Below are 18,481 nucleotides of genomic sequence, written 5' to 3' on the forward strand. Positions count from 1 at the left end.
GGCCCTGTTTGGAGCTGTTTAGCTGCTTCTGCCACAAACCAGTTTCCTCCAAGTTTCCTGGGGCTTCATCTGAATGGTGGCTTTGATGAAAGTGTTGTGGGAAAATGCTCTGGGACACATGAATGTTGCTGTACTCACCAGCAAAGCCAAAAGGAAAATTTGGATTCTTCACATTGTTCATCTACCGACTTTCATCATCTCTTATTCATATGGCACCTCATTGTCTCAGCTGTCAAGTTCAGATACAAGAAGGTGCAGTTTTTAAAGAAGGTTTTAGAAGAAGATGCTGGAAGCTGTGGAAAAGGTCTGTACTCTGGCATCCTAGGTCCTGTCTGCACTGGCCAAGGGCAGCCCAGATTCCTGGCTCCGAAACAGCTTTGATCTCCCCATGTTCTCTTGGTCCTCTATTCTGACACATGTATCCCATTCCCACTGTGCCACCCAGTGTGTCTACCACTGTGGGGTGTTGCTTCACTCTGAGTTCAAAACAAGGCATCCAGCCGTGACCACATGGCTGAGTGCCTTGTTCTGACGTTACACTGAGTGACCCATGGTGGGGGTGGACACACCGGGTGTCAGAGTGGGACACATTTCAGGAAGCCACCTGGTGTTGGAACGGAAGACTCTGGATCGTCTGGGAAGATCTGGAGCAAACAGGGAGGTATTTTAATGCATGTTAAGAGGGGTATACCCAGTTTCGGGTGCTGAACATCTGGTACGTCATCCAGTCTGTATGGTCCAGAACTGGGGATTTGGCCCATGCATTGCCCATGCTCCCGACCAAGAGGGTAGGGGTAGGCCATTTTATTTGGTCTGGGTGCATTTTTAGAAGTCGGAAGCTTCCGTTTTCAAAAAGGGGCCTCAGAAGCAGCTTAGAGGACCTGGGATGCATCCAGGATGAACCCAGGTGGCAATTCAGCAGCAATTTCTGTCTGATAGGACCCAGCTGCCTCCCAAATTAGCACTGAATTCGGGAAAGGCAAGCCACTCTTTTAACCCCACGCGATAGGGTCCTATGGCTGAGCAAAGATTCAGAACCTGATCTCTCCAAGTCCAACCCAGCATTCAGACCACTACACCATACTGACACTTCTGTACCACTTTACTTTGAGGCTCTGAACAGGGTAAGTGGAGAGATCTTGGTGCCAAGGCCTGCCAGACCTAGAATGCAGTGACACAGCCAAGAGGCCCATTGACTGGTGCATTCAAACAGAATTAGTTGACTACAGAGATCTGCTCCAAATTGCCAATGCAGTTCTTATCTGACTCCCGACTAGGCCTTCTGGAGGAGTTAACACTTTTCCCTTTCTTCTTACAGGACTTGTACCTGCCTCTATCCTTGGATGACTCCGATTCCCTTGGGGACTCCATGTAAAGGAACCCCATTCCCTGTGTCCGTAGTACACACTCTGTTTTAGATACCGCAAGCAGTACTTCTGCCAAAATGAAGCAGAGAGGTCACTGGTGCTTGCAAACCAATCCAAGGACACAAAAGTTATGTCTTTCTTTATTGTTATTATTTTTCCTTTTCCTCCTGCGATTTTTCTCCTGTGTGCCACAAAGTCAACACCTCTCCACCGATGGAGGTAAAGGGATGCCAACCATCCGAGTAACTTCATAGGAAAGGCAGTGACCATTGTGGGTGAGAGGAAGCCAGTGGGTTCACGATCCCATGCACTTCCCACATCTTCCTCCACATCTCTTCTTTTACTCTAGATGGCTTTAGACCCGGTAGCGTTTTCCTTTTTACAAGTGTCCCTTTAACCAACGTCATAATTCTGTCTGACGGTCAAGAGGGAAACAGGTCTAGCCACCAGCACATTTTCTAAATATCAATGGATACCAGCAACCCTGCAAAAAAACCCAAGCCTGTTTCCAAAGTGGTGCCCCCGAATTTAACACTTGTCCCCTGACCTTAATTTATTTAATGGAGATAAACCCATTACTTGGATAACACTTGTCTTACGTTGTCTGTGCAAGGAGCATTGGAGCGTATGAAAGACATTTAAAAAGCTGAGTGTCATAATGTTACTCAGTCTAAACTGGGCCCTGGGGTACATTTTAATACTACACCAGGACAGATTAACTGTCTGGGATTTTAACAAGGGTGTATATATGTAAGACTGGTAGTAAAAGCCAATCTGGTTAATATGAAGTTACTTGAGTCACCGGATGGTATCTCTCTATCTCTGCGGAAATGGTTAATGCCTTGTAAACAGCCAACACTGAAACACTGTGAGCATTTTGCTTTCAGCTCTCTTCACCCCTCCAGGTTCTCCTTCTTCTTTTTTAATAGCAAACAAAAAGAATCACTACACTTTTATAGAGGGAAGCAAATACTTTTAGAAAAGAGTCAGTATTTCAGGCTCCTTTTTTTAGAAAAAGAAAAGCTGGTGACTTTCTTTTGCTTAAAAGAAAAACAACCCCAAATTTAAATATATACAAAAAAAAAGTCATTCCAATAAATTGTTAAGAAGCCACTGCCAAAATGACGCCAGGATTACCGAACAAACGGGGAAGGGCTTGCATGGGTAACCGACGTTTCAATCGATTCGGTAGGGTTAATTTTTTGGGTGTTTTTTAAAACATTGTTATACTTAGGCTTTCCGTTTTTCTATATCGCAGCAATCCTTGCAAAGAGCCTGTCGAACTCTTAGGATGTTTGCAATTTTAAATGACTCTTTTTATCTAAGCACGACACGTTCTAACAGAATGAGAGGCTGAAAGGATCTTTTCACCTTTCATCGCGATCGATGCAAAATCCACAGGTTTTGTACAGAACTGGCCATTTTACCAACTGATACATCTTGTCTTATTCCTTGTTTTTTTTTCTGGAATAAACTTTTGGTACATTGGCAAAATGATCCAACCAGAGCAATACCGTACAAGCTAACCTTTGAGGCTGTGTTTATGCTCTGCTTTAGTTTTCCTTGCAACCTGTTGTGCGTTTAGAATGTATTGAGGCAACTGTGGGTTTCCTGGCCTTCTTTAAATCTCATTTTGTGATTTTTGTGGGTTTACATTTGTGAGCTGCCTTCAGCCCTTTACACAAAGTGGAAGGGCGTGAAGGAAAGAAACTAAGGCTAATCCAGGAGTAACGCTCCTTATCACTGGGTTACTCAACACGGAAAGAGCCTCTGACTATAGAGGAAAACTGAGCATGGCTGTTTCTCAGAATTGTTATGTGCTGATCGGTGGTTCATCCTTGCATCATTATTTTTTTACCACTGGCATCTTTGAGATTCATGTGGTTGACAATGTAAATAAGCCAAGACTTTATGACTCTATGTTTCCATTCATATGTGGATAGATGGTTTGGATTTACCCAGTTCTTACAGTTAATAGATACCTTTCCTCAGAGCTAGTACTGCTCTTTCGTATGTGAAACCAAACCATAAGATCTAGAGCTCCTGAGCTACTATGTTGTTGTTTGGCCTACTATATCTAAATGTCACATCAATAGAGTCAGCATTCATGTATGTTCATGGTCAGATCATTCGTAGAGAAGATGGGCCTTGAGGGCAAAGCACAGGGACAAAACTTTAGTAGAAGAGTTTTCCGTCGTGTGTTGGAAATCTGGCAGATTTGTTGTATGAATTGGAGCAGGTCTCTTTCGTTTCTCGGTGCCTCAGTTTACCTTATCTGTCAAATAGGGACAGTAATACTTCTCTACCTCATGGGGAGGGATGGGAGGTTGGCAAGCGTGTTGTTTTGTGAATGCTGTCTTAATACTTCTGGGTCAACAGGTGGGCAAGTGCTATTTGCAATCTCCCAGGGGCTGGCGTTGACAAAGACAACGGTGTTTCCTTTTTTTGGCAAGTCCAGCAATGGCTCCCTGGGATTCTCACCTAGAAGGCACTCTCGCCGGATGGTCCTGACACTATGGCCATCAGATCCAGAAGCAGGGAAGTCCTGTAGGCTCACTGATCCCTCCCTCCCATAGCAGGCAATGGGGGCACTGTACCTCTATGAGGCTCTGAAGGGGGCACAAATGTAGCATAGGTTGTGACCTGCTAAAGCCAACACTCCAGTCCCCCTGGAAGTATGCTTTGCTTGTCACAGTGCAACATTCCTCCAGTGCTGGTCTCCTCTCTGTCTCCTCTCTGTCCCTTAGTCTCCTCTCTGTCCCGAAGGACCATTCCTAATCTGTCCTTCAAGTCTAACCAGCCAGCAGTTCCCAACCTGTGGGTCGCCACCCCTTTGCGGGTCAAATGGCCCTTTCACAGGGTTCGCCTAAGAGCATCAGAAAACACATATTTCCAATGGTCTTAGGAACTGATTTTATGGTTGGGGGTCACCCCAACATGAGGAACTGTATTAAAGAGTCACGGCATTAGGAAGATTGAGAACCACTGCACTAGGCTGATTTATTTCCTGTTAAATATTATTGTGCAGGGCTTTGTCATAGCACCAACTTTTTAGCAATATGGAGGAATGATGGGAATGATGTCCCATCCTACACCTGAAGGACTTGTCACTTCCAACCCGAGCTTTAGCGGTTCAAGAAACAACCAATCCATATTGAAATTGATCAAGGCTCAAGAAAGCCCCAGCTCTCTTTCTTGCCCCTCTCTGCCCCAAACAGACCTTGCACATGCTCAGATCCAGTCCTTTTGATTGCTCCTTTAGTGCAAGGCCCCAGGGTTGAGCCCGTTCTAATGGCAACAGTACTGTAGAGTCTTTTGAATGTTGTCCTCTGCTTGCCAGACTCCACTGAGTTCACAGGAGGCCAAAACCCAATGGTTCACTGTTCACCATTATAGCTCAATGGAACATCAGAGGCAGCATGTCTCTGGATGCCAAAGGCTGGGAACAAACCATAGAGGAGAGCCCTGCCTTTATCTCCTAATTGTAATCTTTCCAGATGTTGGCTTCTCTTGGATTATACAACGTTGGATGAGATGGACTTTTGGTCCATTCCAACAGGATTTTTTTACTACTTAAGTAGATGATTGTTTACATGAAGCAGGTTCCCATTAACAACAATAAGTTTCTTTACGCAAAAGAAATATATGATAGCTTATAAGCATTTCTTTTCAATTGCACTTGACAGTGGCACCTCTGAACCGAGAAGCCTGGACCCGTGCCCAAAGTGTGTTGATCCGCTCATTGCTCTTCCAAAGAAGAGCATGGTGGGGCAAGGCTTCCATAATAATGGTTTTTGTTGCCACACATTGCATCAGCAAGCAAGAAGGCCCAGTCAATGGAAATCTGGGGAGGCCTGGTAAAAGGGGGGGAAAGGTTCTTTTTTCCACAAGGAAAAGAAAAGCCATTCAAAAGCTACAGAAGCAAAACAGGGTAAAGGACCAGACTCCCAGGTTTTAGAAGCTATTCTTCAGGTAAAAAAAAGTTTTTGAACTGTAGGTAGAAATCAGTGACCATGTCGGATGTAAAACCCCTTGTGTATAGTTGATGTTGCATGAATCTTTGTACAAAGAAATGAAAATGCATGCCGAATAGCAGTACATGCAATTCTAGGTGTGTTCAGCTCCAACTCTCAGCCCCAAGAGACAGTGCAGCACACTTCTCTTATGCCTCACGCTGGGTATGTTTAAGGTGGAGGTGTCCACACTCTTCTCTTAGCAGTTGCAAATGCTCTCTAAAATGGTGGCTTCCCCATCTCTTCTAGCAAAAGGGAATGCTTTCTACGTTGGCTTATTTTGTGGAAGAATTCCCCCAATACAGATAGACTTGCTAGGTTGGCCACGGGATGGGTTTCATGTAATTCTACTCTGGAACAGTTCTTGGAGCAAGACCAGGTACGTAAAGCTCCATCAAGCAGAATGGAGGTCATTCTTCTCCCTCATCTTCCATCCCAAAACTACCAGCTGCAACCACTCCCTCCAGGCATGAATATTGCTTCTCCAACTATTGCCTCCCCAATGGAGAGCATGATGTTGGGTCTCAGAGGAGTGCTCAGATCTGTTTGTATTGTCCGTATTGGGCAACCATTCCTCCCAATGTCCAGTAGGATAATAATAATAATAATAATATGTTTTATTTATAAACCGCTATTCCAAATAGATCATAGCGGTGTACAAGAAAATTATAAAACAGTACAAGAAAAATCTACAATTAAGATACACTGTATCTTCAGGCCAGCCCCTGATGACGCTGGGCCAGCCTGTTCTCTCCCTCAACGGCCGAAAGATGACAGTTATGGAGGGAGGGCACTCTGTCTTCAGGCCAGCCCCTGATGACGCTGGGCCAGCCTGTTCTCTCCCTCAACGGCCGAAAGATGACAGTTATGGAGGGAGGGCACTCTGTCTTCAGGATGTCAATAGTCTTGCTGGGAGGGGGCAGCACCTGCTGAAAATTGGGGTTTGGACGTTAAGGGAAGACAAGTACCTTTGTCTTGCTTAATGGGGTTGTATAGTTGTTCACCCTGCTCCACAGGATGAAAGAGACCCAACTTGTGTCCAACCTGGCAAACCTGATTATGGAGGCTGATGGTCAGTTTTACAGGATGTACACCATCAGGAGATCATGGGCTGGGTTTGTGGGTCTTTGTATTACTTTGTGTAGTATCAGGGCCAGTTTGCTAGATCTGAGGGAGGAGGGCTTGACCAAGTGTCTACTGGCAGCCCAGTCCCAACACAATAGGAGTATCTAGTGATGATGGTGGCATCACTGTCAGGTGTGGTCAGCATCAGTGCTCTGTGCGGTCATCGGTGGACATCTAGGGGCTGCTCTTATGGTTTTCAACATTGCCTTTGTGGGAAATTAAAGCGCTGGTACCCAGTGTTGATCAGGTGGGCAGAGAACTCTGGTGGTGGACAGTGGATCATAACACATTCAAATCCAGTTACTCGTCATACATTACTTTTTTGAGTTACGAGGGACAACGTTATTAGTTTTTAACACTTTAAAAACACTTTAAATGCAGCCTAATAGTAGTCCCAACAAGATTGGATTAACTGAGTGTCTGGAAGTTAGGCATATATTGTTTTATCAAGTTTCCATTCATTACATAGGTCTCCTGTAGTTGGGAATAACAGTTGGATTTAGTCTGTTACTGTTTTTGTTTTTGCAAGAATGATACTGGGATGGTAGCCATCTTCTGTAATTTTTTCATCTTTTTAAAAAATTGAAATTGTTCTTCAATACAGTTTGTTCTGGACCCCTCCCCCTCAGTAAGGGAAAAAATATGGATGCTCAAGCCCCATTCAAATGAAAGCGGCTTGTGCCTGCGGTGGCGGCGGCGCGCAGACCGCATGCCACAGGAACGCGTGCCATTGTTTTCTTCCAGCGTGCTCCTCCCTTCCGACGCGGCTTCCAGCGTATGCTGGGAGCCGCGTATAATGCGGGTGCACTGTATTATGATACACCATTATTTTCAAGTAATGAGTGATGTATTTCTAGTAAAACCACCAGCAAACAAATAATGTTCTCCCCTTTGGAGCAGAATTTCCAGGCCCTGAGGCTTGAACAGATTGCCAAGGATTCAATATGTTGAAGAGAGGTCTACCGGGAGCAACCTCAGCCTTCATTCACATTAAATTCACATTTAAAGAGGATAGCAGGAGAAGAGTGGAGATAGGAAGCAACATGTCCTTCCCAAAAGTAGTTTAAAATCATGGGCCTTGTACATATCTTAGAAGCTCCAGCCAGGATGGCTAGTGATCCTTTGCAATAACATCTAGACCAGTGATTCCCAATCGTCATTATGGCATGCAAGCACGCCAATGGCCTCCGTTCTGCTGCACAAAAAGAAGCCCCTTTTTGGGGCTTCTTTTTCTGCCATGCGCAGGCCTCTCCATGTGGCTTCTGTGGCCTGTTTCTGGGGCAGAAAGGGGTGATGTCTCGCCACCCCTTTCTGCCCATCTGTCAAGCCCCATGGTTTCCTTCCTCAGATGTATGGGGTAAACTGGCCCAGGAAGGACCTTTATAATTGGACAGTATGAATAGTCATAGAAATGCAAGATATACTTCTGATGATAAAGGGTCCTTCCTGGGCAACAGTCCACTCCATGCATCTGAAGAAGTAGACCAAGTCTAAGAAAGAGCATGCTACAATTTATTTTGTACAGTTAGTCTCAAAGGAGCTACACTTTGCGTGCCGATATCCCAGACTGACATGGCTTTGGGCCTAACAGACAAGCCAAAATAAAGCTGCTTCGGGTCACTTTGGAGGTATGCTGTTTAAATGACGCACACATCTTAAGAGGCCAGAAACTGTGCCAAAGCCATGCTCCAGTCCTTAGTACTGGAGCATGGTTTTGGCATGACTTCCAGCCTGTTAGGACGCATGCATCATTTAAACAGCATACCTCCAAAGTGACCCGAAGCAGCTTTATTTTGGCTTGTCTGTATGGGGCCAATATTATGTCTCTGAATTCCACAAACTTAGAAAGTTTGACTCATAAGGCTGTTAGTTTCTGGCCCGGGTTTACAGTGCTCTGAGAGGAGATGTAAATATTTAAAGTCAGTCAGTTTCAATTTAGCACTTATCCATGAGAGTGAAGCTGGAAGTGTGAGATGACCGTCTGCCCTAAAGCTATTTGTGTTCCAAACATCTGTAGATGATGAAAAAGCAGACAAGGGAAACTGGAGCACCAATCCTAGTTCTCCCCGCTAAAGCTTTAAAAGCAAACATTTCCCTCAAAATGCCCTTTTTCCATCTTCCATAATGAAGAGGAATGCAGTTGTCCCTCTGTATCTACAGATTCTTTACCCATGGATTCAACCAGCCATCGATTGAATACACACACACACACACACACACACAGTGTGTGTGTGTGTGTGTGTGTGTGTGTGTGTGTGTACACATTCCAAAAAGCAAAGCTTGATTTTTGTCTTTTTAATATAAGGGATGCCATTTTACTATCCCATTGCATTGAATGGGACTTGAGAAACCATGGATTTTGGTATTCCTATGGGTTCTTTTTTTTTAACCAAACCCAGCGGATACCAAGGGCCCACTGTATTGCTTTTTGTTCCCTGGGGGGAAAGTTTTGATAGCTAGGGAATGCATCAGGTTCTGCACTGATAAAATGGCCAGATATAATTAGGATTAAGAATGTTGTGTGGGCCTGTCCAAGGATTCCCTGTGCAAACAGAAGGGCATAATAGTGGACATAAGGATCTGGCTCTCCTCTTGGCAGCTGGTACCTATGGGCAATGGAAGGGTTGGGTGGCCAATAGTGGGACAGACAAAGTTGGCACTATGTGAGCCCAATTCATGATCTTCCAGCATGACCTGCTCAACTCTCATGTGAGAAGGAGGAGACACTGAAAGCTCCCCCGCATTCACCCTTTTTCATTTCATTAGCTGCTGGGACTTTTCTGACTCTATTCTGAACCCAAATGACTTGGTGCTGTCTCTTTAGGTTTTGGAGAAAGTTGCTGTGGTTAAAATGCTGACTCTGTTGACTGCAAGATTGGCAGGTTGGCAGTTCGAGGCCCGGGTGCCGCATGATGGGGAGAGCTCCCGTCACTAGTCCCAGCTTCTGCCAACCTAGCAGTTCAAAAGCATATAAATGCAAATAGATAAGTACCACTTTGGTGGGAAGGTAAACAGCATTCTGTCCAATCATGCTGGCCGCATGACCACAGAGTAGCCTCTTATAAAGATGGCTCTTCAGCTCAGTAACAGAGATGAGCACCAACCCTGTGGTCGGACACGACTTGACAACCTTGTCAACGGGGAATATTATTACCTTTACCTTTATGGGTTATGTAAGCCTTACTCTAGCTATTTTGCTTCTTACAGTGAAGGCAGGTCATGATGCTGGATCTGCTCCTACTTCTAATTGGCCCCAGACAGTGCTCTGCAGTGAGCCTCAATGCTTACCTTCCAACTCACACTTAAGCAATAATAAAATAACAACTTGCAACAACCAAAGGGGAAGGAAGAATAAGTACCTAACATATCTAAACACACATGAGCTACTATCCTATTGGTGAGTTCCAATTAGAGTAGATACATAGAACTGATTGTTGAATGGTGAGTCAACGTAAAGGTAAATCCCACTGATTCAATGGCTCTATTCTAGTCACATTTCTGGGGTAGCAAGGGGCTTCCCTATCCGTGCGCATGGGGATCCAATCCAAGGTTTAGTGTGAACTTCCAAGGATTTGCCCAAGGTGCTTAACTGTCTCCCCCAAAGAAGCCTAGAACCATGAATAGCTCCGGTTCCATGTCATTGCCCTGCTGACATGAAAGCTGCCGACTTTCCTCGTCACAACTGAAAGATGAAATGACTTCTTTGATCGCTTATTCAAACTACAAGCCAAGTAGACTTCTTCACTGTGAAGTCGAAGGCTTTCAAAGATTTTTGTGGGTTTTTTGGGCTCTGTGGCCATGTTCTAGAAGAGTTTGTTCCTGACATTTCACCAGCATCTGTGGCTGGCATCTTCGGAGAATGCTGGCATGGAAGTGAAGATGCCAGCCACAGATGCTGGCAAACGTCAGGAATAAACTCTTCTACAACTTGGCCACATAGCCCGAAAAACCCACAAAAATCTATAGACTTCTTCACTGCCCAACTGATATGATGCCACCCATCAGTTCTGAAGCCTCCAAGATCTTACAAAGGAGAACTAGTTTGAGACAAATTGTCTTTCAAATCAGGATTAGTGTTGCATTCCGTTTGTTTCCCTCCTCTGCGTCCTCTTCCTCCTCCTCTTCCTCCTGCTCCTTTGCCATCTATTCCTCCTCTCCTCCTCCTTCTTCTTCTTCCCCCTCCTCCAATTCTTCCTCCTTCTCCTCCCTCTTCTCCATATCCTGTTATCTTACAAAGCAAAGCATTGAGAAGCACACACAAAGATGTGTTAGTTGGCTGCATGGTTACCTCTAGCCCAGTGATGGCAAACGTTTTAGTGACCAAGTGCCCAAACAGCAACCCAAAACACAAAGTGCTACGTCCTTCTGGCTTTCTAGTAACAAACTCTGGCAAACTCTGTGCTGGGGTGATGGCATATGTGCCCACAGAAAGGGCTCTGGCTGCCACCTGTGGTGCCATAGGTTCGCCACCACTGCTGTAGCCCATTTTCTTAGTTGCATGCAACCCTATTGAACAAAAGACTAATAATGCTAGTAATATCCCAGTGCAATCCATATGTGAACAGGCCCTGCTGCCTAGCAATCCATAGTTTCTTCCTTTATAACTGTTTGGAGGACACTAGGGGAACATTTAAGTGAAACGAAACCGGAGGTCAGGTTACTATCTAGACCTTCGGATCCGATTTTGTATGATTTTTCTTTCTCTCCCCCTCGTTCATAAAAGAAAGCTGCAATATAATATAACAGAGAGGTCACAATGTATTTTCTTCTGTCATTTGTCCTGCGTCGGGCGGGGATTGAAATTTTAAAAAAGAGCATGGGAGTTTTTAAAAATAGAGTTAAAGAAAAATAAAGCAAGGTGGGGTTTAAAGTTTAGCTGGCATACTTTAAACTCTCTGTACAGAACCTTGAAGGACTCGTCCTTTGTAGAAGTTGTATTTTACAGGGTAGGTATCCTTTGTTTTGCTTAAATGACATATTTAACAAATGAGTGGTTGTAAAAAGAAACAATTAATTTAAATTAAGGGGTTGTGGGAAGTGTTTTTTTGTCTTTATCTAACAGATCCATCTAATATTTAACTTCGGCAGGCATTTTTTCCTAATCTTACAAGGGATATCAACTCAGTACTTTGTTGTATGTGGGGAGGGAATTTTCATAGTTCATAGTTCATACATAGCTCCTTCTTCTCTAGTAGAGATCATGTCCCTTTGAGCAGATCTTCATGTTGTTTTTTCATCTTATTAAGAGGCATTTCCCCCCATTTTACTCCTTTAATAACCTCAATTGTGGAATTGTGGAACTGTATTGTAGGAAGAGGTTGACGCTTGTTGAGATTGTGCACAGATATTAAGTCTCCAAAATCTCGGATGGAACCACTGTTCGATGAACTCATTTTAGCAGACATACATGAACGAAGGATATTTCAGCGTAAATCCAGTTGTCAATCCCAACTAGAATAGACCCATTTCATCAATGGATACATCAACGTGTTGTTGCTTTGTATCTTCAAGGCATTTCCAACTTATGGCAACCCAAAGGCAAATCTGTCTTGAGTTGAGTGTATTGACTTACAGTGGGTTTCCATGGCTGATGGAGGAACCAAACCCTGGTCTCCAGGGTTGTGGTCCAATGCTCAAACCACTGCATCACACTGGCTCTCCAGCCAACATGTACGCACATTTTGTTGATGCAGTGGCTCTACCCTAGTTGAGATTAGGAGTTGGATTTAGATCTCATTGAACTAAAAGTCGATCATGTCACCTTCTGAACTTCAGGTGAAATTACAATGACATGCTAGATTTTGTGACCAGCATATCTAGGTTCATCTTTTTGGATGACAGCTCTCCACATCCCTCTGGTCATGTTAGTTAGAGTTTGGGTCCCAAAATTAACTTTCCCCAGCCATTCTGTAGGGCCAGGACTGTAGGGAGCAGCCATTAGATACTTGCAAAGGATCACATTCCAAGAGTCGACAGCACTGAGGATCCCCTGAGCATTTTCTCTTTGTACTTCTTCCATCTTGCTTTTGATGTTCTCCTGCCCACTCTGAACATGTGAGCATAAGCAATGGCTTGAGTTAAAGAGGTGGACGGACGTCCTCTACTTGCCTTGCGCTCTCCATATCTGGGATTGTGCAGGTTGTGCCTAGAAGGAAAGGACACACAAGTTGGTAGTGGTAACAATAAAAAGGAATGAAGGCTGGTCTATGGAAAGCATCTTGCTTAAAGACCTCCCAAAACATGGCGCTAACACTGAATATGGCAAGGTTCAAGCTTTTGTTAGTCGGTTACGGCATTCCAGCAATGATCGATGCAAAGGATATTTCTCACTTAAGAACACACAGATGTCCAACCACGCCTGTTCTATCAGCCATGCATTGACGACACTTCCAGCCTGGTGTGACGCATGTGTTTGTCCCATTACAAATGTTGTAATAAGTGTTAGTAGTGTTTCCCAACAGGACCCGGGACTGGTTCAATATGGGCTGCAATCCCCAATGCAGAGCGTTCCATGAGGATGCAGTAGCTTCCAGAAAGTGGGAGCACAACAACATATTTGGGGGTGGGGGGAAATCTCATCACATTCAGGTAGAACATAATGTGGGCTGCATCCACACTGCAGAAATAATCTACTTTGACACCACTTTAACTGTTGTAGCTCAGTGCTATGAAATTCTGGGATTTCTGGTCATAGAAGGCTGAATGTGTCACAAAGCTACACTTCCCAAAACTCCATAGCACTGAGCCATGGAAACTGAAGTTGGGCCAAACTGGATTATTTCTGCAATGCAGATGCCACCTTGGTCTTATGATCCTGTGTGCAACTGCTTTCTTTAGCCATGGACTGTTCTCTTCCATGAACTGAGCTGTACTTTCAGCAAAGATCCCAGAAGAAAGTGGTTCTTTTATACCTCCATCCCTGTCAGGTAAATCTGCCTTTATTCCCCACCTGTTTCTTGGGGATCTTGACATTTTCCAACTCACCTGTATATCCTTCTTGAGCTCCCAGGCCCAAATATCTCAGCTGTATCACCTTGTAAGATATTGCAACTCCAAACCAATGACTCTGCTCTCCTCTTTCCACATGTGCATGTTTTTTTTGAGCTGAATTCCGCATTTCTCCATTTGTGGTGGGTTGTTGAGCTTTTCGTCCACCTTTTGTGCCATTCGACTTGTACAGGAAAAAAGAAAGAAAGAAAGAAACCTTTTTATTGACGTTTTCAATGGGGGGAAGGGGGGAAAGGGGTCTTTTTTATTTAAAGAAAGAGGGGAAAAAACTTTCAATTCCACTGCTAGCGGTAGAACTAGGAGACTTAGCTGACAGAGGTCAATTCGTGGTGGTAGTTTTAGATATTGTAGCTTGCTAGCCAACAAGCTTTTGAGAGTAAATGCATGGTGCTGACATTTCATGGCTTGAATCCCGTTTTTTCCCCCTTTGCTTCTTTCTGTCCCTCGGTCTCTCGCACTCTTATGGGGTCCCCCCCCCATTTATAGATGTGGACATGGAGAAAAACGACTGAGTAAATGTGGATCATGAAAGTTTGCAACACACCATTGTACTGTACCATTGAATGAGACGTTCGGGAGAATGGAAAGACTGTGATTTTGCCTCTTCGTGGCAACAAACCCCAACGAAAGCGTTTTGTGTCTACAGAGCATTTTGCCCAGTGCTATTTTGGGAGGGGGGGTGTTGGTAGGTCTTTTTAAATAATGATAATAATAATAATGTAAATAATCTCACACATCTCCGTGCACAAGTTTCTTTGACAACTCTGGAGTGGGTTAGGGCAAATGCAATGTACTGTTATGGTGGATGAATGCAATGGGTTGTGAAGTTTGCTCTACCAGTGTCCATGGTCAAGGAGGGTTTCATGTTTCACATTAGAGGGGAACATGGTTCCAGTGTTGATAACAAGGCGAACAAGGGAAGAGAAAGCAAAACAAGCCAACAATCTGCGGTATGGCGCTACCCACAAATCGGCGGCTTTTTCTGGGATTGGAAGAGAAGACAAAACTAAATGGATGTCTCCTGGACCCATGCACCATATGTGCCCTTTTAGGTGTCTTTCTGCAAAGCCCTGTGGTTCTAGCGCTAATCTTGATTTCTTTTCCTAGTGAAGTGTTGTGAATTGTTTTTGCCGCTGCTTCTTACACTCCACCCGACCCGTTCCCGGACCCGAACCCCGGTTGGATCGTTTCTGTGACTGGACGCCATGCGACGGAGGGACCTGTCCACTCTATAACGTTTCTCTCAGTATTTGTTATGCATTGTTTTCCTCCCATCTAAATGTACATTTTTGCAAGGTGTGTGTAATGTCATTTTCCAAAAATAAAATTTGGTTTCAATACTTAGAGGAAATAATAATAATAATAATAATAATAATAATAATAATAATAATTTGTTTTATTTATATACCGCTATTCCAAAGATCATAGCAGTGAACAGCAAGTAAGCTAATTAGCAAGTAAGCTAATTTGCTCTCAACAGTCTGGGTACTCATTTTAGTGACTTCCTCGGAAGGATGCAAGCCTGAGTCGAGCTTGGGCCCTTTTGCTGGTCTTGAACTCGCAACCTTGTGGTTTTGAGTGAATGGCTGTAGTACAGGCATTTACCCACTGCGCCACCAGGGCTCCTACTGCGCCACCAGAGCCTCGCGGACTACTGCTTCTTCTCTTTGGGGTTGCTTGGCTCTCGCTGTTGGTGAGGAAGACTGTGGAGAGAGCATGCAAATTCATTCCATGGCAAAGTGATGCACCTGAGGTGATGTGAAGCAATGCAAAAATTATTTGGGAGGTACTCTCTAGTGGTACATTCAAAACTATCCCCCCAAATGTATAAATAAATATAGTAGTAGTAGTAGCAGTAGTAGTAGTACCTTAATAGCCAGCAGCTGCACCAAAAGGTGAAGGTGTGTTCTGCTAGTGATTGAGGCACTGCAAGATGACATTTCCAGCCACCTCATGTCAGCGCATGAAACTGTGACTATCAGAAGGAGAAGCCCTGTCACAGTTCATCTTTGCAACCTCTCTGTTTGGTAGGAAAGGGCTGGAAATGTCATTCTGCTGCACCCTGATCACCAGCAGAGCAGACCTCCATCATGTAGTGTGGCTGCTGGGTGTTAAAGTAGGTTTGACCATAAGTCAGGAGACGGTACTTAGTCATTATCGCTCTCATATGCTGTGCACAGTCACACCACATGTGCAACTGCACCTCCAAAAATGTGGATGTTTCACATCAAGAAAAAAAATGGCAAACCACTTCCATAGAAGAACTTAGGGATGCATAAGACACCAACAGGATTCCCTGGTTTCAGAAGTCTTTGCAATTCCTCTTCTTGTTTTTGTTGTTGTTGTGTGCCTTCAAGTTGTTTCTGACTTAGGGCAACCCTAATGCGACCTACCATGTGATTTTCTTGGCAAGTTTCATCAGAGGGGGTTTGCCATTGCCTTCCTCTGAGGCTGAGAGAGTGTGACTTGCCCAACATCCCCCAGTGGGTTTCCATGCCTGAGCCAGGATTTGAACCCTGGTCTCCAGAGTCCTAGTCCAGTGCTCAAACCACTACACCACATGGGCTCCCTGGAGCTTTTGCCACCCTGAGTAAATTCAATGTCATCAATAAATCGCCTTTCCCCATTTACCTCTAAGTAGAGGCCTACGCTTGCAAGCAGAAAAAGACAGATATGGACTGTTCAGTAATCACAATGTCATAAGTCCAAATTACAAAAGCATAATTAAATGAATTCACTTATAGTTACTGGCAAACTGTGAACACCAAAACCTACTTTTTCAGCAGCACAGCCCTCCAAAAGAGGGATTATAGTGATGCTAAAGAGGGGGGCAGGATAAGATCTAGCATTTAGTATATGATCATGCATTTAGTGGGGTGTTTTGCAACAGGCAGCTGTGATGGGACCCTGTAGTAGTCTTGCTCCTGACTGTAGCAAAGGACCATGCTTCTGGGAGAGAGCTGGGTGCATCATCACACATTACACCACTTTCCATCGTCTTGGAAATTCCTCTTCTGGGGCTGGAGGCTGCATTGCTGAGGAGGTAAGTTTCAGGGGGTTACATTGGGAGATGTAACTATGGGGACATAGCTACACCATCATAGCTTCTTCTCGCACCATGAAATGGCCATGAAAGGGAAGAATTTCAGCGTTAGAAAACCATGAAAGCCCAACATGCCCTGTCCCTTTCCGACAGACAAATAGTAGCGAAATGGCCGCATTTGTTTGACCAGACTCAAACAGCATCAGCAAGTCTACTCTGATTCCAACCATAATCATCATTTCAAAAGTTCTGTGCATTAATGCTTGCCTTTGAATCAAATGCACTCATTCTTTTTCGAGGCAGGATATTAATATGATCAGTTTACAGACAGGGAACAGAGACTCGGGGCATTTCTAGCTGATTCTAATTGTGGGTTTTCAGTCTCGAAAGTTCAGGCCCATGCAAACTGCTTCAAGCAGCCGGTCCCTGCCATTTCAGAATTAATGCATAATGAATTGAGAGAACATGTTGCAACCAGACATGATGTACTGATGGCCACAGGGTTCGACAGCATTAAAACTGGGGTATAATTAACTTATGGTAGGCAGATCTATACACAGCTATTAGCTCTTGATGGTTAAGTAAAACATGCACATTTAAAGGTGGTGTTCCCCTGATTATTGTAGTGCGGAGGGAGGATACCGCATGTGAAAGCTTTTTCTTTCATGCTCTCCTTGTAAGATCCAATATCTAGGTGTTTATATGTATCGGGTTCTGACAAAACGCTCTTTTGTTCCAATGTTGGAACTTTTCTGGAACTATGCAGCTTTTGGTAGAAATGTCCATCTCTCAAGGACAGTTTATCTTTATCAAACTTGCAAAGGTTCATATCCATCAACAACAATGCAATTTCTGGCAATAAAAACACATGTGCTGAATACTTCCATGTGCAACACCCATTAAAAGGCATGCACAGTCCTATCTCACCACAAAATTCTGGCTCTGCATCTTGACTATAAGCTGAATATTCCCCAAATGCTTTCATACTTTCTCGCTCTGATGCTCTCTCTCTCGGCACCCGCAAAGCCCTCTTTCGGAGTCATCCAAGGTCCCTGTCTCCCAGGATCAGCCCCAGTTCCCACAATCCTTTGTCTCCTTCGTTGTCTTTCAGGATCACCAGCTGGGTCACAAATCCAATTCTGTCGCTGGGTCCAAAAATTGATTCAGCAAGAGGCTCTCCACAAATTAAGTGCTGCTCCATCTTGCTGGCTTCTCAGCCACCGCTTTCCTCCTCCTCTTGCAGTGCGTGAGTGTGCATGTGTGTATGTGCGAGAGAGAGTTTGCATGTCCATTTGGAAAAAGTCCATCGCCAATGACTAAACAGGTAGGGAGTCTGTTTTGCATTGCACCATGAATTGCTGGCCCAGAACAGATATGAGTTCATAGAAAACTCCTATTCTCTTCAATAATATTTCACGGTCAGAAGGAACCTTTTGTCCTTCTTCCTTCCCTCCTCCCTTTGTGGTCACTTTATCCAAAATCCAGCTTACTCAGCTCTCTGTGTAGAAATTATCCCAATCCCATTAGCACATAATGGAGAGAGCCTTGTAATGCATCAGTTGCTGGAGTATTGGCACCCAAACATCATTCATCATATGATGTGAATGGGAGGAGAGAAAGACCCCAAGAAAATGGAGCGTACAGTAGACTGTATGCTAATGTCTGCTGCATGAGATGACCTTAAAAATAAACATCAGCTCCTTGTGAAAATGCAATCAACAAGAGAAATTGGATGAGAAAGGTTTCTTTATTTGCATTCATATAATTGATAATAATAATAAAAGCATTGGGAACAAAAGAGGGAGAGGGACATTTTTCAAAGGTAGGCACCCTTGCCCTTACCCTGCCTTCACTCCTACCATTCTTATCCAGTTTTCTGAAATTAATGAAGCTTCTTGACATGAACGCAATAGAACAAAAGACTC

The 18,481-nt window shown here is 44.2% G+C and overlaps 1 protein-coding gene across 2 annotated transcripts in view; it reads left to right on the plus strand.

Moving 5' to 3' along the window:
* The window catches only part of DCX (doublecortin), a 75,509-nt gene extending 67,363 nt beyond the window's left edge, over nucleotides 1–8,146 (plus strand). For both annotated transcript variants that reach the window (XM_089536463.1, XM_089536464.1), the window contains exon 7: nucleotides 1,319–8,146. In XM_089536463.1, coding sequence (XP_089392589.1) covers nucleotides 1,319–1,375 — 57 coding nt within the window. In that variant the 3' untranslated portion in view covers nucleotides 1,376–8,146. The remainder of the gene's footprint in view (nucleotides 1–1,318) is intronic.
* The last annotated feature ends 10,335 nt before the right edge of the window (nucleotides 8,147–18,481 follow it).

This window comes from Sceloporus occidentalis, unplaced genomic scaffold (genome assembly GCF_023333645.1).
Source record: "Sceloporus occidentalis isolate IW3139 unplaced genomic scaffold, rSceOcc1.0.p SCAF_8, whole genome shotgun sequence".
NCBI classification, from domain to species: Eukaryota; Metazoa; Chordata; class Lepidosauria; order Squamata; family Phrynosomatidae; genus Sceloporus; species Sceloporus occidentalis.